Source organism: Diadema setosum, chromosome 4, assembly GCF_964275005.1.
Source record: "Diadema setosum chromosome 4, eeDiaSeto1, whole genome shotgun sequence".
Classification (NCBI taxonomy): Eukaryota; Metazoa; Echinodermata; class Echinoidea; order Diadematoida; family Diadematidae; genus Diadema; species Diadema setosum.
The window spans coordinates 34,126,769-34,149,073 of record NC_092688.1 but is presented as its reverse complement, the minus strand read 5'-3'; the positions used below and the strand labels follow the sequence as shown (position 1 = coordinate 34,149,073).

Here is a 22,305-nt window from a genome sequence, read left to right as displayed (position 1 = left end):
TCTGTATTACAAGAGGAAGCCGTCTTTATAATTTGACTGTCCATAATAAGGCTTCTTGTGAAGCCACATGCTACGTATGGCACAAGTATGAAGGTAAGAGAAGAGTTGTCGAGATTAGCCTGTGTCTTCTGAAAACAATGCAAAATCTTCCAGCGGATGTGTCAAAGCTTTCTTTATTTTCAGATGGTTGCGGTGGCAAAAACCGTAAAAGGTTAACCTCGACAGGACTGATGTATGCAGTTCTTACTCTACCTAATCTAGCATCCATGTATGATAAGAATGGATTGGATAAATGTGTTGGGGAGACCGCGCCCAATTATTGCACACGTTTCTTGAGGTACAAGGATAGTACCATGATATGGTGATGCAGAGTGCAGCAAATCTGAAGAGAATGATGATGGCTATTACAGAGATCTAACAGAGATCTAGATTTTAACCAATAACATAGCACTGAGGAAGACTGGCAATTTAACTATTTTAAATATGCATGATTGTATAACTTCATTTTCTCTTGAGTGCTTGATGTGTGTTTACCTTATTACATTTTGAAACTTGTTTGTCCATCTTATGCTGTTTCTATTGTTATTTATACTTTATGCTGATCAGGCCACTCTGTATAAAGATTCCCAATGAATAAATAAATAAATAAAGACAGAAATAAATCTGCCAAAGCCGGTGAGGATCTTCGCCAAGAACAGAAGCCTGCCTTGACAGCAACCCGCCCAGTGGCCAAACTAGCCTACTTCTCTCAATGCAAGCTATGGAAACTCTTGGTTGATCGGGTTTTCATGCCAAGGGAGAAAGAAACCCAGTTCGTCCTCCACAACCCGACACGGATACGGCCTCACATTGGGAAGGTGGCGGGTCAAAAGGTCCATCCCAAAACCAAGGATATGTGTGTAACCAGACGTCTGGTGAGAAGAATATTATTTTCTTTAATTTTCTCTTTTCCCTTTCCCACGCTGTGGGTCACGGGTTCACAGGATTCTGGAACCTTCCTTTACAGACTGGTCATGTGGTCAAGCGAGGTCCTGACCTTTTTTGCCAGCCTTTATTTAATGCTAATCATAATGTTAACCAATTCTTAAAATATGAAAATAACACCCCCCACGGGAAATCGGGAACACCACTCCGCGACTTATCGCAGTTCGTCCAATGTCGCTATCCTCTTAACCTTTCTTCGCTCCACGTCTCCTATTTTATAGACTCGACTCCCTTCACACACTCTTTATTAGCCCCACCCTACTCCAAGGGAGTGTTACATTTTTGGCGTAGTCGGCAGGATAAGATGGGCTGCGATGAGTCTTAAAGTAGCGGAAGGCAGCTTTTACAGAGGGGAAGGGAGGACACATGACCGTGTCCCACCATTGACGATCCGCAGAGGAGGCCAATGGAGTCAGCAGTGGACAGGACATCCGACATGCTGAGCTGCTAGCTTTGCACTCCTGTAATTAGTTGTCATTTTATGTTATTTTTACACATATCTCCTGACTTTGAGTAGGTAGGTGTGCTTATATTACAGCCTATAATGTACATAACCATTCTATTTGCCGCTTCATTTTTGTATGGGTTTCGTTTAATCAACCTGTGTCCACATAACATCACCTTGGTTCTTTCATTTTGAAATCAATTGTTTCATTACTAGCATATAGAGACAAAATGGCCGCACACAAGGAAGCCAGCTTGCATTTTGACCAAAATGAAGCAATGGACTTCTCCCTACACAACCAACCCACACCCAGTCCGACGGCATTCATGCAGGTCAGGGGTGTCCCAGCCTTCAGTGGGCGGGACTCGAAGGTAAGAGTTGATGATTGGATTCGTGATATGAGCTACTTATTGATGGCAACAAAGACCCCGGCCACACTCAAGTTCCCAACCATTGTATGAAACTTGAGTGGGGAAGCACGTCGCCTCGTGCTAAACCTACCTGAGCAAACCCAGCAGGGGCATTCCAGTTGAAACAAGAGTACGGGGATGTGACAGAGACGGATCCATTTGCAGTCTTTTACGAGAGGCTGCAATGGAATGGGAATCGGCCACCTCTTTCGCAATTGCGCTCGTGGCATTACTGAGGGGGATTGAACAACACCATCCCAATGCAATTAGACCAGATCAGAGGGATTGTGTCCTGACAACACAGTGTATGAGGGGACTGAAGGATGACGAGTAGCGTCATAGACTGGCTCCGATGCAACCCCACAGGATGTCGTTCCGAGCTGTAAGGGAGGAGGTGCATCTGATATCTCACGAGCGGCATGGCAAAGCCAGGAGACATGGTGGTGGGGTGTTGGCTCAACAGGCGAAACAGGGTGGCGATCAGAATGAGACCCAGGCGCACTTGCTTCAGATCAGTCGGACATTGGAGCACGTCCTCAGATTAGTAACGGGTATCTCCCACCCACAGGAAGAATTGGACCAAAAGCTGGCAAGCTTAGAGTCGCAAATCAAAGCCTTAGAGGTTTCGCGACCTGGATAACAACCCAAACCCGGCCAGTGGGTTGTTGAAATTGCAGCCAACCTGGACACTGGAAGTCGAATTGTCCGAACAAACCGGCTCCTAACTTCCACGACATCACCAGCAGACGGTTAGATGCTATCCTTAGAGAATACGAGGACGTCTTTTCGTGTGACAAATTAGACTATGGGTGTGCTTCTGGGGTAGTGCATGAAATCCCCTTGGTTGACAATGACCCTTTCCACCTCCCTAACCGAAGGATTCCCCCGTCCCAGTTCCAAGTAGTGAGGAAACACATCCAGGAGATGGAAAAGGCTGGCGTCATGAGAAAAAGTAGTATCCCCTACGCCTCTCCCATAGTTGTGGATCAGAAGAAAGATGGGTCGATCTGTCTCTGCATCGACTACCGGAAGCATAACAGCAAGACATGGCAGGACGCATTCCCCATGCCAAGGACTGAGGAGGCCCTGGATGCTCTTGGGAACGTGAAGTACTTCTCCACATTGGACTTGTCCAACAGGTACTGGCAGGTGAAGGTCGTGGAGAAAGACCAACCCAAGATGGCCTTCACCACCCCAATGGGCCTGTATGAATGTGTGCCAATGCCATTCGGCCTACAAAATGCACCCGCCACATTCCAGCGCGTTATGACAGCCTGCCTCGGAGATCACAACTTTGAGTCCGTGTTGATATACCTTTTAATGACATTATAGTTTTCTCATCCACCTTCAAAGAGCACTTGTTACGACTCAAGGACTCAGATCGTACGGCCTCAAGCTGAAACCTCGGAAGTGCCATCTCTTCCAGACCAAGGTCAGATACCTTGGTCTGGACAAGATTCAACAGGAGATAAGGAGGGACAACCTTTGGCTGACTGGGATCGCTGAGGTTGAGGAGACGGAGGAACAGCTAGCTGAAAGCGTTACTAAAGTGGCCAGGAAGGCTGGTGTGGAGATACACCCAAAGGACATAATCATCTTCTTGTCACCTCCTTGGAAAGAAGAGCCAAGGAAAATAAGCAGGCAAACTATTGTCCACTTTATAGCAAGAAGGAAAAGGGACAATGTTTCAACCCTTTCTTTAATAAAGGTGTCATTTTTGCTACCTTAAGTACATCTGGGAATTGGCCCATTTCTGCCCCGCCCGACTCAACATCATAGGCCACAAAAAGTTCTGAGCTATGATAGCTTGGGCTACACCAGCTGCCCAAGAACTGGGGATCAGTGCAGTACCAGCCCAGTTCCTCAAAACCCTGTTGGCATACTTGAGCAATGAACAAATCAACTCCACCATTACAATTCCTTTCTCTCTTTCCCAAATCAGCACTGTATAACATGCAACCTTTTCCATGCCAATCTCTTCTGAACCTATTTGCACACCCAGCAGCCAGGTTTCTGATGCCACCACCCACCCAGGATCCCAGGACCCAGGCCTATAGTGTTCCTACATACAGTTTACCCATCCTTGACATGACTGTCATCTCAAAATACTCAGACAATGGATTGGACGTACCAGTAACAGACTGGTGACCAAGAGAAATCATTGTGTATAATATGTACAACCATGAATGGACGGCATTATAGGATCACACCATTGGTTATTCAAATACTGAAGTGACAAAAAGTAGAAAAGGTGATTACCAACTGAGATAAGTATAAACAACTGCGCAGCATGGAGCCAGGTTTTCGTGAAAATTTAAGGCAGATTATAAGGGTAACACTTGCAGATCTGCAAAGACTCCCAGAAAATATACAATTTGTATATTCATGGCCAATCTTTAAAAATAGATAACATGCACTATTGTTTATAGCTTGAGGCATTTGCAGAAAATCTTGAGATTGATATTGATTTCAAGAATCAACAGGGAAAGCATGCAATGGTGATCTTGATCATCACCAAATTCAGTACTGTGGAGAATGCTGATGATTGAGTGCAGTACATAAAACTGCACCAAACACTCTCTCATTGTGATCAGATGGTTCAGGCCATTATTTGCTTGAGTTTATAGAATGTGCGATTTACTGCTCATTATAAAATTGACCCAAATGTTTGTAAATAGACCACTACTGATAATGTACACTAAAAGTATAGAACGATGAATGTTGGGGATGACAGGGGAAGTGTAAAGGCCTGAAAAGAATTTAAGGAAGTAAGTTTTTGGATAAATACATTGATCTGAATAGGAGACCTTACCCTCACGAGTATAACTCACCCAGTCGCGGATCCAGGAATTCCTTCAAGGGGAGTCGCAAAAAATATTTCTGTTGTCACTTCCAAATTTAATCAGCGGACAAGCAAAATAATAAAAAAAAAGGCTCCCATGCAACTTTTTTCCCACTTCTGGGTTTCATCGGCTGACAAGTTTTGAAAAAAGACTAGAAATTGGCGACTGATGCCTCCGCCATAATGCATGATTCTCCCAATAGGTGTATAGTACAATGTCTTCACAATGTGTGATGACAGTTTCACATAACTGGCAAAATATTGAAATGACAGGTTTGTCAGAAATATCTTGAATGTTCACTTTCCTTGAACTAGGTTTGCTATAATTGTCTATGAAAGAGTTCAGGTACATGTATTTGGGGAATTGAGGATTTTTACTTAACTTCTGACTGACCCTTTTATAAGTTTATGCATTGAGTAATTTTAAAGGTATGAAGAAAGAGTGTAATAACAGTGCCAAATAGATTTCTTTTTGCATTAAAACTTTTCTTGAACCCTTAACCTTTAACCTTTGACCTTCTGGCAGGAAATTTCCAAGAGAATCTCCATTAGGTAATACATGTACATATTGTATATTGAATTTTAAAAATGATAATGCAAGCACTGTTTATATATACTAGTATATGAGGGAAATAGTAAAATATTGAGAAGTAGACCTTGACCTTTGACCCCAGACTATTGACCCATAACCCCTATATTCCCTAGATAATCCCTGCCCATCAGTACATGCGTACAATGTATGTACCAAGTTCCATGAAGATACATTGAACTATTTGAGAGAAAAGTGAAATTGTAACATTTTCACCTAACCTTTGACCTTTTGACCTTTGACCTTATTACATGAAACTCTCTCTGGAGAATCTTTATGCAGTAGTACATGTCTACACTATGTTTCAAGAAAATACCTTTGGGCATGGCATGGATATGGGGGAAATAGCAACATTTTTAGCATTTGACCTTGACCTTATGACCTTTGACTCTTGCCAATGTCACTAAAATCTACTCAACTAATTGCCCCATCATACATCATCCTTGGACCAAGTTTGGGGAAAGCTGCTCCATCCAGTTTTGAGTTATCACATAAACAGATAAATTTCAGGATTTGACCTTCATCTTTGACCTTTGACCTCAGTCCGATTTCACTCAAATATCAATCAAGTAATTGTCCCACCATACAGTATCCTCGGACAAAGTTTGATGAAATTTGCGTGATCCAGTCTCAAGTTATCTCGTAAACAGATAAAATTTCACGATTTGACCTTGACCTTTGACCTTTGGTCGATTTCACCCAAAATCTAATCACGTAATTGCCCTATCATACTTTATACTTGGACCAAGTTTGGTAAAATTCCAGGCAATATTACTCAAGTTATCGCGTAAACGAATGCGGACATACGTACGGACGGACGGACAACCCGAAAACATAATGCCTCCGGCACCACTTCGTGGCAGAGGCATTAAAAAATAGGCTTCAGCACAATTTTCTGTCTTTAAAAAATTCAAAGTGGGTATACATTTCCCCTTCCAGTTTTTTCTTTTTTTTTGTTTTGTTTTCCAAAAAATAAAAGGGGGGCACATGCCTTCTGGTTTGCCCCCATCTGGATCCACCACTGGTCACTCATCTCTAAAATCAGAGTAAAGCTTACTAAGTTATTTTAAATTCGAAGAAAAATGTCATGATCCAAATGGATGTAGTTTTGAGCTCCACACTTTCATCCCGCATTTACACCTGTATCATGACTGAATGTGCTGTTTTTCTCTTCCGACAATATCCAGCGTTTAAACACTCCTTATTATCACATCAGGGTGGGTAACAGATGGGAATGTTCTCATTTTGTCACTGACTTCCACCTTCCTATCTCTTTGTCTCTTTATCCTTTCTCTCTATCTCTGGAAAGTACAATGTACAGTGGACTCCTGTTACAACGAAGTCCTTGGGACTGGTAGTTTTCTTTCATTACAGTTAAACTCGCCTAAGTCGACATCGCATATGTCGAATAATCGCACAAGTCGATGATTTTAAAAAGTCCCGATTTTTCCCCATTGACTTACGGGTATTAATTCACTCACAAGTCGAATTTTTTAAGTCGAATACTCGCCTAAGTCGATGAAATTCCAAGAACACTTTCACGGAAAAACCATTGAATTCACTGTGCCTAAGTCGAATCAGATTTTATTGTGTAATAAATCACTGTCAAAATCACGAGACGCCAGTTTTTGTTTACATACTGTTTATACCAAAAGAAACTTTGCGTTAATAAACATTACGTTTCATTAACGCAAGCGGTTTCACCTGAATCGTTAGTAACGCAAACTAACGATCGGGAAAATGAACGTTTGTAGTAACGATGAGTAACGATCCCAAGCGCAAATTAACGATGATTCGTTGACATTAACGATAGGTAACGCAAGAACTCACGCGAGATTTTGGGTTCCGTTACCGAGACCTGGTGAAAGGACGACGTAGCCCCTGCCGAGTGTAGCGATCTATGCCTTATATTTAGCTTTCTTTTCGCGAATCGAATCACGATTTCGCGAATGGTTGATTTGCGACCGGGGTCACCAAAAACGCACGCCGGGCCACCACAAAAGCCGGATGTTTGCCTTCAGTTTTGGAAAACAGCGGTAACAATCGGCTCCATAAGATGCTAGAATAAATGTCAGATGTTTGCTATTAATTTTGGAAATGAACAACGGTAATATTCAACTCCGTATAATGCTAAAATAAATGTCGGATGTTTGCTTATACTTTTGAAATGAATAATGGTAAGATTCAGTTCCGTACGGTATTGAAATTAATGTCAGATATTTGATTTTGCGTTCGGAAATGAATAAGGATAAATTACGGCTCCGGAAGATGCTGAAATAAATGTCGAATGTTTGCTTTGACGTCCGGATATGAATAATAATGATATTCAACTCCATACGATGATAAAATAAATGCCGGATGTTTACTTTTACGTTCGAAAGTAAATAGCAATAACATTCATCTCCGGAAGATGCTAAAGTAAATGTCGAATTATCCCTTAGACGTTTCGAAATGAATAACAATAATAATCAACTTCGTACGACGATGAGATAAATGTCGGATGTTTGCTTTTACTTTCGAAAGTAAATAGCAATAACATTCGGCTCCAGAAGATGCTAAAAGAAATGTCAGATGATTGTTTTTACGTTCGGAAGTGAATACATGTAGCAGCAATATTCTTCTCCATACGATGCTAAATAACTGTCGGATGTTTGCTTTTTAATTTCGAAATGAATAACAGTAACATTTAGCTGCGTTTGATGGTAAAGTTAATGTTTGATATTTGCTTTGACGTTCGGAAATGAATAACAATAGTATTCAGCTCCGTCCGATGATAAAATAAATGTCTGATGTTTTCTTTTATGTTCGAAAGTAAATAGTAATAACATTCAGCTCCGGAAGATGCTAAAATAAATGTTGAATGTTTGCTTTGGCATTCGGAAATGAATAACAATAGTATTAAACTCAATACGATGATGAAATAAATGCCGGATGTTCGCTTTTACGTTCGAAAGTAAATGACAATAACATTTAGCTCCGGAAGATGCTAAAATATATGTTGAATGATCCCTTTGACGTTCTGAAATGAATAACAATAATATTCAACTCCGTACGATGATGAAATAAATGCCGAATGTTTGCTTTTTTTACGTTCGATAGTAATTACATGTAACATTCGGCTCCGGAAGATGCCAAAATAAATGTCAGATGATTGCTTTTACGTTCGGAAGTGAATAGCAGTAACATTCTGCTCCATAATTAAGATGCTAAAATAAATATCAGATATTTGCTATTTAACATTTCGAAATGAATAACGATAACATTCAGCTGCTTTTGATGGTAAAGTAAATGTCGGATGTCTGCCTTGACGTTCGAATATGAAAAACAGTATAACATTCGGCTCCTTACGATGCTGACATAATTCCTTATTGTCAGATGATTCATTTCACTTTCGGAAGTGGACAGCAGTAACATTCGGGTCCTTACGATCATAAAATAAATGTCGGGTGTTTGCTTTTGAATTTGGAGATCGAATAACGGTAATGTTCTGCTCCGTACGATGCTAAAATAAGTAACAGATTGCTTCTTTTACATTTGAAAATGATTAACGGTATCAATCGGCTCAGATGATAAAATAAAAAGCGGATGTTTGCTTTCACGTTCGGAAATGAATAAGGATGATATTCAGCTCCGTAAGATCCTAGAATGAATGTCGGTTGCTTGTTTTTACATTTGAAAATGATTAACGGTAACATTCGAAGGGCAAATATCGCGCACACCGCTCCAGCTCTCGGCTCCAGAGTAGACAACATACATATACATTATACATATATGTACGCGTGGTGTAACTGTAAGTCGATTTTTTCGACTTACGCACAAGTCGAAACTCGCCTAAGTCGATGTGTTTTGCTCAGTCCCGAGAAGATCGACTTAGGCGAGTTTAACTGTATATCGAAATTTTCGTTAAAACTGAACAAATAAACAATAAAAAAAAAAGAGCTCATAATGTTGCTTTCTTAGGTTTTATTTCATTGTAACCAGAATTTAGTTATAACTGGAGTGCACTGTAATCCTTCATGTGTCATCACTGTTACAATTATACCATTAATGGGTTATTAGATATAATAGTCTTTATCGGAATCATTATAGCTCACCTGATTTGTTTCACTGAAGCTTGCGTTTGCATAATACCTAGTTTTGTAAAGTAAGATCATATCTGCATCGAAGTTTTCAATACATTAATTGTAGGTCTATGATAGATCTTGTAATGACAACTCTGAAGAAGAGCATTGTCGTAAGTTAAAATCTTTTACTGGAGCACTAAATGGATATTTCCTTCGTGATGAAGCTATTTTTTCAAGTTTGATATTTCCCTTTAATAATGGAGACACTGCGAAATAGGTGTTTCCTCTACAGAAGTAGTTTTGTTATGACTGAACTGAGCTCTACGCTCTATGTGCGTATTGTCTAGCTGACAGTCATGTGCCTCTACACGTAAATTAGCAGATGCACAAATTGGCCCTAACAGTATATCCACCATGATCTACACACTGTAATTATTTTTTTAAGTGCAATACTGGCCCCAGCTTATGCAATATTCCATTCTTTGTCATTTCATATAAATATTTCTTCATCAGTTATCACTGTAAATCACTGATTACCGTATAATGTGACCAATTTCAAAATCATTTCAAACAAAAAAGCATAGATTACTGATGGCAGGTGTGCATCATTCAAGCTGTACATAATCCCGCAACTTTTGACAAAACTATCAGATGACATTATGTCAAGTAGAGAGTGTAACTGATCTTCCCTCAATTATCAACATAATTGGAAATTAGAATGTAGGCAAGTTTTTGTGCAGGTAAAAAGAAAATAATAAAATCTTTTAACATATCTTACATGTCTTTATCCCCATTATTCTTTTCTTTTCTTTTTTAATTCTGGGGCAATAACATACACTTGATGTTCTAAATGTACATGTACATGCATACATGGTTTTGAAGGTAGACCCTTGCAACATTCAACTTCACACAAAACATGAAAAGTGAATCCATATCATACAATTTCACCAGCTAATACAACTTGTATGAGGCAGAATTAGCTTGAAATGGAGATGCTTCTTGGCACACTGCAGCACGATTCACATCTAATCAAATGACGATGGAAGATGGATCCTGTTTATTTCGTATTCAGCCACACCAAACCAATGAGACAAGGCTTTGTCTCAGCATAGATGTACCCCTGGCCCCTGATTGCGTGCTCCTGCAGAGACAAGGAGAGTTAAATAGAATAAGCTGTTGCTTTTATTCTGCTAGATTATCTATATAAATGCATGCCAATTGTCAATACACATCTGTAGTATGTCTCCAAATGTCCAATTTGAGTATGGTTGCACAATATTGCTCATTCTAACTGGTATACTGACGTATTGCAAGATAATCAACTTAACACACACTTGCAACTTGTAAGCATATTGGGCAGGATTTAAAAATACATTTTTTTTTTGAATGCTACAGACTTTTTCGCCTCTCTATCATGTACCCTGGTTAACCGGGCATGCTCTGACTAACCACACGCAAAAAACAGGAGAGATCTACATTGTGTATGTTACCATGCATTCATATGAATCAGAAAAGAGGATACCACATAAAACATAAGAAAACGCTTGGTTTCATGGTTTGGAAGATAGCATTTCTCCACATGTACGTAATTATACAATATGTGGAAGAATTGTTGTCTACTCTCCAACTGTTAGGTGGTTGCATTGTGTCAGGATGGGTGGGGAAAATGGGTTGGTGCTACTGGGATGTTGCTCTATCTAAACATTTATTTTCTCAAGCATTTGGCAAGCTTGGCCTTTGTCAAGAGATATGTGTGACAAACAAAATGGCAAATTCAATGCATCTTATCAAACCAGCTGGTATATCACACCATTGTACAGAGATATATCAATGTATGTGCACAGGCATTTTACAAATGTGTATGTGAGTGTGTATCAGTTTGAGGTATATTCGCCTTCTGTTCTTTGGTAAATACAGGAAGAAATGAGGCACATCAGCTACTGTAAAAGTCCACCCACTTACTCAAGACACTGCTGAAGAAGGACACAAAGGTGGCAGTGCTCGTCACAGCTTTCTCCCCCGCTGGACTCTTCCTCGTAGTGGAGACAGTGAAACACTTTCCCTGGGATGCATCGCCCGGCCCCGTCACCTCTATCTCTATCAGGTGATAATCCCTGGCACTGAATGGAGATAAAAACCAAAACAATGGAGGTTTGCTTTAATGCATGAAAAAGTGCAGTCTACCTAAGTCAGCCTCACACAAGTTGACAAATTGGCTACGTTGAAGAAAAATTCTACTATTCATGAATATAAACACATGCTGCTTCTATGGCATAAGTCAACATTTACGTAAATCAAAGGATTTTTTTTTTCTGGATTTTTCCTTTGCATTGAATGTGGGTGGGGATGATTGTAGTCTACAAGACAAATTGTTAATTCAATGTTGGACTGAATGACAAAAAAAAAAAAAAAAAAAAATTACCCAGCAAACACATATCAATCCATATGGCACGAGCCTATATATGTACAGGTATCTTCAGAAGTTCATTCTGCTGGGACTGAAAAGCAAACTCTGACAGGACACGTCCTCTTTCACAAATCGATCACAACATCAGAGCAATAAACTGATTCATCCAAGTACAGTTGAACCTCTCTTATCCGGCCTCCCTTTATCCGGATCTCTCTATTATACGGACGCAATCTCGCCGTGATTTTTTTTTTAAATAATTACTCGAGGAAAGGGGGATTCCCAACTCCTTGAGAACTCCTACACAAACACACATGAATTACATATTACTTCCAACGTGATTAACATACATTACATCAAATTTCCTTCCAAATTGCTTACCTTCATATATTTTAACATCCCCAAACATCCCCAAATGTAACAATGAAAAGGTTGCAGTATACACATTACTACATGTGGTACTACAATGGGCTACATCAGTACATGTATGTATATGTACATGTATAAAGCATTGAGTCTCCCGTATCCGGCCAAATCCCTTATCCGGATGAGCCCGATCCCGACTTGTCCGGATACGAGAGGTTCAACTGTACTCTGGTCATGCAGAGTTGACTGCACACATCATCAAATGTTGTGTCTTGGTGCATTAGGTCAACTGCTTAAAATGTTCATATGGGCAATTCCGCGGTTAGTAACGTTACATTTGAACAAATTTAGATATTTGTTTTTACCACTAAATTACTATTTGTTCATTTCAAGTCAAATTATGTCAAAAACATGTTCATCCTTCCCATGTTTACGATACAGAAAAGAATGAACACAATCCAAGAAATATTAGAAAAGCTATAGCAACTTAAAGGGCTGGTTAGTAACGTTACGAAAAAAGGACATGACAAAAAAATCAATGTCTTGTAACAAAAAGTGTGCAAAAATTCAAGTTACTTCAAACAAAGTGTTGCATTAATTTCAATTATTGCATCATGACAAATGTTCATGCAAATTTTTTTAGCAGTTCGACCGATAATTTTTTAGCTAGACCCCCAAAAGTATGGTTAGTAACGTTACGGTTAGTAACGTTACATTTGTCCGGAGTAATTCCGCAGGTCATTTCACCCTTTTGTAATTGACAAAATGTCACATGACTTCTGGAGTATTTAAATGTATTCATCTTTTACCCTTTAGCAAAACTTTGAGGAAAAAATTTCAAAGGAACCCACTGTAATTTGCATTTAAGTGAATTTCAGCGTCCCCAGTCCCACATGTACATTTTAAATGATGGTTTTAGATCTCGCAAAATCAATAAATACGAAAAATAAAATCTACTGAATTTGAAAGACCCTAATGATTGGTGAACATCCATGGCATTAGTTGATACCTAGATCAAAGGGTAAGATAAAGAGGCACATTTCTTTTATCCATGTCATGTCCACCTAACTGCGGAATTGCCCATATGAGACTTCTTCTCTGGTTGAAAAAAACAAAACAAAAACAACAAACGTGTTGATGCTCTTTTACGATTACAAGAACAGAAATCTAATAACGGTTTAGGCGCTTTTCTCTTTGTTTTTCTGATATTGGGTAAAAGATGTGATTAGTCTGGGCCATACCATTATTGCCTTGAAGACTTCATATCATTAAAAATATACCAGGATCTTTATAAAATAGTAATCACATATTGTTTCCCATTATATGTGAAAACTAGAAATGTCGCTATGGCGACTGGTATGCCTCCGCCATAATGCATGATTCTCCTAATAGGTCTATAGTGGACAATGTGTGATTACATTTTCACAAAATTGGCAAAATATTAAAATGACATGTTTGTCACGAATGTATTGAATGTTTACCTTCCTTGACCTATGTTTAATTGGATGAATAGGAGAGCATGTATTTGGGGATTTAAGAACTTTAACTTGACTTTGACCCTTTCATAAGTTTATGCATCGAGTAATTTTCAAGGTATGGAGAAAAAGTGCAATTTCTGTATTGAACAGTAAATTGTTATCATTTTCATCTGGCCTTTGATTTATAAGAGAATCACTGTCAGGCAGAACATACATAAATATGTATTAAGTTTCAAGATAACTTGAGCCACTTCCGAGATATGGAGAAAGAAGTAAGTTCAGCACTTTCACTTGATCTTTGACCTTTTGACCTTTGACCTTCTTGGCAAAAAAAAAAATCCCAGGAATCTCTATTGGGTTATACATGCATACATCAAGTTAAAAAAAAAAAAAATAATCCTGCTGGCATTGCATAAATATAATAAAAATAGTAAAATTTTGAAGTATTGCCCTTGACCTTTGACCCCTGACCTTTGACCCAATGAACCCTAAATTCCCTAGAGAACCACTGCCAGTCAGTACATGCATATATACTATGTTCCATGAAGATACCTTGAACAATTTCCAAGATACAGAGAACATTTTACTTGACCTTTTGACCTTTGACCTTTTGACCTCATGACCCCAAACTTTCACCAGAGAATTTTAATTGGGTAATACATGTATACACCAAGTTTCAAGAAAATATCTTCAGGCATTGCATAGATATGGGGGAAATAGTGAAATTTTAAGCATTTGACCTTGACCTTTTGACCTTTGGCCTTGAGCATGTGCACCCAAAAGTTGATAGGCACAACTTCACTCCCTAATACACATACATGCCAAGTTTCATTAGGATACCTCAAAAGGTTTTGGTAGTTACCCTGTCTACAAAATTCATTACGGACGGACGGAAGGACGGACGGACGGACAACCCGAAAACATAATGCCTCCGGCACCACTTCGTGGCAGAGGCATAAAAATGACAACAAAGAGAAATCTTTAAAAAAGAAATCAATTTTTGGGGTTAACTGTTGAGGTGTTGAGGAAATGCTTTCAACTACATGCACACTATCTATTGCCTAGTTTTTCATAGCCATGGTATAGTGATTAAATATTTGGATTTACCTGAGTCATTAAAAGAAATAGTCAAAATCACAAGGAATTCTAGTAAGGAATACAATTAATGTGTTTAGCTCACCCAGGATCTGCTACAATGGAGCCCTGTACTCTGTCAAAGCCAAGATTTTGTGCCATCAAGCAGGCTGCTGCCATGGTGTTCACATTGTTTGGAGCGAGCGGACACAGCTGTCTCACTGGACCTGTAGCACAAGGAAGGATGTAACACTTGCATGATTTCAACTTTGACCTCAATGGAAAAGAAAGTGTGACCAGCAGTTTTGTTTATTTGTTTCTTTCTTTTTCAGTTCAGTTTTGAACATCCTGGCAGCCAAGGTTTGCCTTTTATGTGTATTACTGTATTCGATGCATATTGCGCTGAAAATTAATTATGATAAAATGATTATTATAATAATGACTGTGAGCAATGATTCCAATGATAATCATCATAAAAACAATACAACTAATAATTATAAAGATGCTGCACAACAGCACAACAAATATTCTCTATGTATTAACTGAGCAATGTCCAGCATATCAAAAGCAAGCATATACACTGTACTAGGTTTCAGTCAAGCTGAAAACATTTTCCAGTTTTGCCTCATACACAGAGAAAAATCAGCAACACATTGGAAGCTTCTATCTCTCAAAAAATAGGCAGCCTGACTTCTGTTGCTCAGAAGAGATTCATCTTATTGGCACAACTAATGGCACATGTTTTCTGAATTGTTGGAAGTTTCTCGAATTGACATCCTATCAAGCAGTTGCTGTGTATTAGGGAATCAAATCAGAATCTTCTTGTATAACAGAAACAGTCATCTACAGAATCAGGACAAAAGGGACATTGCATGAACAATAGTCAATGGCAAACACAAATTGGAAACAGGAGATGGTGAGAAAACTATGTCATGTACTGAATGCATCTTAAGCTTCAATTTGCCTTATTTCTGTGATCACATTTAAAGAAACATGGCCTACCATCATAAAGAACAGTCTTTTCTGTGACATTTGCATTTGCCTCTTTCAGTGGACTCTCAAGACGGAAACACTCTGGATGCTTTGTCATGGTGATCTTTAATGCCTGTACACAGAAATTCACAAATCGAATTGCATTGGCTATATCTAATGGGGAGGAACTCCAGTAAGAATGTTTAACAATAAAACAAAGTGAAACATAGTTCAGAAACTTTAACTACTGATTTAAAAAGACACTTGTTATTGTACACACAGACCACATGGGCTTCAAGGTTCTCCAGTCATAACTCAATTTCATACCATCTTTCTCACATTTTCTAGACCAAGTTTTTGTTGTATTCTTTCTCTCAAAGTTAACATATATTTGATATTTATTTTGATCCATGACAAATAACTACTAACAAGAGTAGGCCCTAACTTTGCTATTTGCAATGTCTCTGTCTTTCATACATCATGTGTCAGAGTGCAATGGATAAATAATCACAAACCGTAAGCACATTTCATCACAAATGGTGTGTGCAAAGTAAAGTACTCTGCAATTTTAATTACTTAACTAAACAAGTCAAACATAAAGAACAAAACAACAACAATAATGAAAAAAAACCCACGAAACAAAAATCACACAGGAATATACAAAAAAAAATCCACTTAAGGAAAATAAATCACTTACATGTATACAATTTTCATATTCACAAACGACTGTACAGCTTTGCAATCTTTATGTTTGACATAACTGAGAAAGATCTTGTGGAAAATTTATAAAATCAACTTTACGTGACTTTTACTGACTAAGCACATAGAAATAAGCATATTTGACACCATAATGAAACGATCATACCAATCTTCTTGAATGTGCTTATATATGGAGTATGAATGGAGTAAGAAAGCAGGGGCAAGGAGGGGGAGGGAAGTACGCGTGTACCTGAAGTGTTCCTCTGTCACCCATCTTCTGGATGTCATGTCCTCCCCACAGGGCTCCACTTGGTATGTACATGCCGTGCTTTGTTGCGGCATTCCTCAGAGTGGTTTCGACATTCTGATTGGCCAGTGCTGTTGGTGAGCCAACCTGCGTATGTTTGAGTTACATACTGTATATGATGATTTTTCTTTTCACTGTGACTGGTGTGTTTCTCAGATATGTGATCTACCACCACTTGTGCATAATACAGTGAAGTAACATTGGTTTCCTGACTTTGGTTGACATGTATTGGTGATAAGCACAATCAGGGTATGCAATCATGACTTTCTCACTTTAAAAAATTGTAACTTCTAAAAGAATGCACCAACTGACTTAAAAATTCACATGCAGCATGCCAAGACATCAGTAATCACATGTGGTAAGACAATAGCTAATTTCTTCTCATTTACTGTTAATTATTAAAGATTAATTACCAAAAAGTCCCCCAAAACCCACGTAATGCGTCAAAAAAAGCGTTTTACAACTTACGTAAAATCAAGATTTGAGGTCCATATTTTAAGTCTACCCCTATGTGTTTGGTATCAAATTAATGGATTTTTTCCTGGCATTGCTTGCATGCAATAAAAAACAGTGGTTCTTTCAGCTGGAGAAAGTTATAAGGTCTGAAGTCCCATCCTGGTAGGAGTGTAATGCTGGCTTATTTTTGTGACATTGTGACGTTTTAACCCATGCTGTACAGCTATACATGGAGAAACAGCTTATTTTTTCGCTTTTCCTGAAAGTACTGAAGACACACTACAATATGGTGTGCTGTTTGCCAATAAATGTTCAGCCAGTTTTGAGTTTTGAGCCATTTTCAAATGCTGAGTAAAATGAGTGCAGCCGTTTTTCAGTACTTTCAGTTAGGTATATCCTGATTTGACTACTTCAAAGAATCTTTTCCCCTTATTGAATATCCTTGTTTTTTTAACCATGAATTGTACATATGTAGAAATCTATTGTGTGAAAATTTTAGCAAATTTGAGCAATAGGAACTTATTTTTTCATATTTTTACAAATTGCTGAGCATAAATAAGACCGATACACGCCCATGTAATACTGCATGAAGGTCATATGATAAGTGTTCCGTGTTCATATTTCAATGCTTGTTCAATTTCTAAAGATATCATAAGCAAAAACATAGTATTTTGGCTTAATATGTCATTGTTTGAGTGTCACAGCTTGGATATCAACTCAAGTCATCATAAATCTCACATTCATTCTTCTATCTGTGTTTACAAATATGAGAATTGATCCAAACACTGTGCGCACATTCAAGGTCAAACTGTACAGATAATTTTTTAGATGAAAAATATAATATCTTCCAAAGTACCAGCCCTAATTTCATAAAAATTTGTAATAATGGCCACTATATGTCTGTTACCTATTCCTAAAAGTTTCGCCTCTTCACTCTTTGGTAAAAGTGAAATATGATAAAATATGTAAAAGTGGTTTTATTTGAATTCAAAATAATGCCTACAAAATTGATCATCCATTTCGAGAAGTGAAAATATGAAATTCATTCATATTTTGTGATATGTCATGGCTATGTGCTGGTGGTGAATGAAAGGGATATTTATCAGGAATATCTAACAGCAATATCAGATGAAAAAAGCATTCTCCTTTTTTTAAATGAATTTTTCCAATATATTAGTCATTTCAATGTAATTCGACACCCCTAATTTAAATGCTAATTTATGCGCAGTTTAATGCACAATTTTGACTCTTTCTTTACATGAAATGAAAATTTGAACACTCAGCTACAACAAACAACAAAAAAAGCATTTTCACCAAGTTTTTTCATTTTTGCCCTGTTACACAATTGCATACCCTGATTGTGCTATTGACCTATTGTCTGAGCTTTCAGATCCAATTAATTTTTCCTCCTTCATTTCCAAAAGGCAATAGCAGATACCATGTTGTAATACCGTACTATGTTTCAAATGATTCTCTGAACAGCAACTTATATTTTACAAGGGATCAATTGCAGTTTTACGCCTCACATGAAAATAACCGAGGGGAGTACATTACATTCTTGCAATAAAAAAGTGTATGGTACTATGTAAGTACAATATGGAATGGCATCTGGCCTACATGAAACAGTCAATGATACTCTAATACCTCAGGATAAAAATGATAATCATGGCTTTGGAAATCGGCTTTGTTCTCATATACTACTTATATTTCGGTTGATCCATCTACTAAGTTATGTCTCAACAACTATAATACATTCAAATCTGCTAAAGATTTAACTGAGAAATATCTCTTATATAGGGTAAAACAAGACAAATTAAAACTGTACATACTATCACTAATGACACTCTAAGAAATACAACAAATATTGCTTTATGATAGTGTGCAATACTACATTTATGTACTATTGTTCAGAGGAAACATACTTACAAAATAATCAGCCTTTGCCAGGAAATCGCCTCCATACATTTCTGATATACATGGGTGAGCAACCTCGACAATCAGATCTGCATTCCTGTTTAAATGCAAAACATATTCTCCTTTCACTGAGGTGACACGTAGTCTTGCTGTAATTGTAGGAAGATGATCATTTTGAGGAAGAAAGTACATGTATAATAAACCAATACAGCACAAACATCACTGATTCTGCTTATGAATCAGTAGTAGCTTACTTACTCATGCTTGATACTTGTCCAATTTCAGAACATTCAGAAATATCAGCAAAGAGTCATTATCTTAATCACTTATTTACCAATCAATATTCACACAAATCCAAGTTTTTAATATTCATGAGGTATCTCTCATTCAGTTGGAAATGACAGAGACTTTGGCAATTGAGGTGGGGTCTTCTGGATTTGTTCTTGTGTTTGTATAGTATTCCAATGGACAGAAAGTGGAAGGAGTGCTCCTAAAATTTAGTTCAGGGACTAGTCTAAGATCAATTCACTTGAACATTCTGGATCAATTTAGCCATTGAGGAGGTGGTGATTTTGCTATAACATGCATTTCTTATTGACACCTACATGGGTACACACAGAAATAGTCTCCACAGGTTAAGTCAAAGCATTACACTGAGCAACAGTGAGGTATGAATAGATAACAGTGGGCAAATGTTCGCACACCAAGATTTAAGCTTCATAAACTTTATACATTTATACCAGCAAAAACTGCAAGTACGAGGAAAGAAAATTACAGGAGCACTGAGAAGGAGTTTTGTCATAGTGTACACTACCTTTCTGCAAAATGACTAAGATCAGTCAAAATAAGATCAGGTGGAACATGTCCTTCCATGGCGGATATTGTGCGGTTCCACACAAAAACTATCTGAAAGTCCTCTCTGTCCTTCATGATATCGAAGAGATATTTCCCTGGATTTGGAAATGTAATACATAAATATGCAAACAAACAATAAGTAAAACATTCAGAAACATTTGGGAAGAAAAGTGCACACAATGATTAAACATGGCCAAATTGATAACATATTATATTCCCCGACATTTGTCTTGACTTTGTGTTTATTTGCTGTAATTACTTGACCACACAGTAGGGTAAAATCTTCACCTTGGGTGGAAAATACACCTTCACATATTTAAGAGCATTGCAACATTGACTTCATTTCACAGCATTCCATTTGAATTTGTGCAACTTTCCATACCGGTACTGCATATAGTAGACAGACATTTATATTTAGCACTCTGTGATATAATCCTTGAGAGGATTATTAGAACTGTTAGGAAAAAAAAAAAAGGTAGAGTGCATGGAAATTAAAGCAGGAAATTAGAGTAGCCCTTTCTTCTATCATTCCCACTCCATCTCTCTCTCTCTCTCTCTCTTTTATTGAACTGTCTAAAAGAAACATGCAAAATATAAAAAAAAAATCTTAAAAGATAACACAAATGAAAGGATAGGCCTACGCATGTAAATATATATGAAGAGACAAATTCTTCCATGAATATGATGAATACATAAAGACACTATTAAACAAATCAACTACTCTCCAACATGCATCAAATACTCAACTACACAAATCATTCCTCACCTAGTTTTCCAAATCCAACAATACCAACTCTTCTTCTTGATGTCATGGTTGATGTCTTTCCCACAAATTGAGGCTTCAGAATCTACAGTGTATTTTACTTCTCAGTGATCAGCAGATGCCTGAAAGTGAAAGACAGACCTATTTCTGGAATAAATATATAACTTTGCTTTGCTATATGAACAGTACCGTATATGATGTATGCCACTTAGTGGTGTATGGTGAATGTTTATCACTGTTCATAGAGAATCGTAGCATACACTGAAGAAAAATGTCTTGAGGATGAGTTCATACAGTTGTGTTGCTATTAATGATGCACATTTCCCATAGAAACCTGCATGAGTACACTCATTCAGATCAGGACTACAGTACACATGTAGGCAATTTGATGGGTTGAATCACCAGGAAACACCCACTGGGAGTTTAATTTGAAATTAAAGGTATAATTCCGCAGGCAGCTGGCAGTGTTCCTTTTTTAAAACAAATTGCTGCACTTTGAAATGAAACACTGTTATTTAGTATCACCATAATCAAACACTTAAAATGTACCTGAACAAAGGAAATCATAGTCTTTGAAACCACTCATGGTCATATAAGAGAATTTGTCTTTGTCACTAATCTAACAGCTGAAACAGTGTGACTCAGTGTAACTGTCACATCGCCTGTGCTGCCTAAGTAGAAAAATTCAACATGATATTCTGCATAAAATTTGGGAATACGGCATGGCATGGAATTGAAGGAGGGAAATATTTCAGTGGTGGGCAGACTTACATTCAAAACATGACAAATGCCTTATGCAGTGCAATGTAACACATCTGGTTCTCAAGTGATTGTGATAATGTGCTTCAAACCGGCATCCATTTTCTTTTTAGGCACCTAGTCTACTGGAAATTAGTGAGTCATTTCTTCTCTCATAGACAGATAAATTTAGATCTAAGTTAGAGTGAATTTACTATTTTATGCCGAAAAGGGGATGAGGTGAGATTATATAGCAACCTGAACCAACCAAATCGGATAATCAGACTATTTAATCGACATGATGTTTCAACGACGGAGACCACTCTTGTTCGCCATCTGATGAGTGGGTCCAAGTTGCCAAGTCCTGCGACGCTGAAGCGGCCCAACCACACGGTGCGAAATAGAGATCGACACTCACTCGCACTCCCAGATCCCATGTGCTCCCTCAGCATGGAGACACAAGCGAGGCCGCTGACCCGCCGCCGCGGCCGGGGGCGGGGAGGTGTACATCATCGTGACTTAGCCCCATATGCTTCTTTACAGCAAGATGAGAATTGGTGTGAATATCAATGAAATAAATGTTTAGGAGGCTTAGTACCATGTAGAAGACGTGTAATACCGGAAAACTACTTACTCGATACAACCATCCATCAACGTCGGATATTTCTCGCGTAAAAGGAAAATTCACTGGAAATAAGAAGAAACGTCATTAATACATATCGGACACCCCACACGCTTAACACGCTCGAAAACATTAGGCTCTGCCATCATATTTATCAAAAGTCTATATTTTGAATGTATAATTTTTTCTAAAAAAAATCATATTTTTCAAACTAAAATATTTATATACCTTAAAATATATTTTATATGATATTTTTCTCTCAAACTGAATTAAAATTATATCGATTCTTTAATCAGAATCACATTTAAGATAGCAATACG

General features: G+C 38.0%; 1 protein-coding gene across 3 annotated transcripts; it reads right to left on the bottom strand.

Moving 5' to 3' along the window:
- Nucleotides 1-9,244: 9,244 nt before the first annotated feature.
- LOC140227173 (aspartate dehydrogenase domain-containing protein-like) lies at nt 9,245-22,116 on the bottom strand. 3 transcript variants are annotated; one of them, XM_072307603.1, is made up of 9 exons: nt 21,998-22,116; nt 20,629-20,747; nt 19,822-19,957; nt 19,020-19,104; nt 16,581-16,724; nt 15,662-15,764; nt 14,766-14,886; nt 11,297-11,454; nt 9,245-10,475 (listed from the first exon to the last, which is right to left on the bottom strand). In XM_072307603.1, the coding sequence occupies exons 2-9, from the start codon at nt 20,672-20,674 to the stop codon at nt 10,438-10,440; spliced, it is 831 nt and encodes a 276-aa protein (XP_072163704.1). In that variant the 5' UTR covers nt 20,675-20,747; nt 21,998-22,116; the 3' UTR covers nt 9,245-10,437. The 3 variants fall into 3 exon arrangements, with proteins under 3 accessions (XP_072163704.1, XP_072163706.1, XP_072163707.1); XM_072307605.1 differs by lacking the exon at nt 21,998-22,116 and adding an exon at nt 21,632-21,724; XM_072307606.1 differs by lacking the exon at nt 21,998-22,116 and adding an exon at nt 21,632-21,692 and having other exon boundaries at nt 20,629-20,766.
- Between the last annotated feature and the right edge of the window lie 189 nt (nt 22,117-22,305).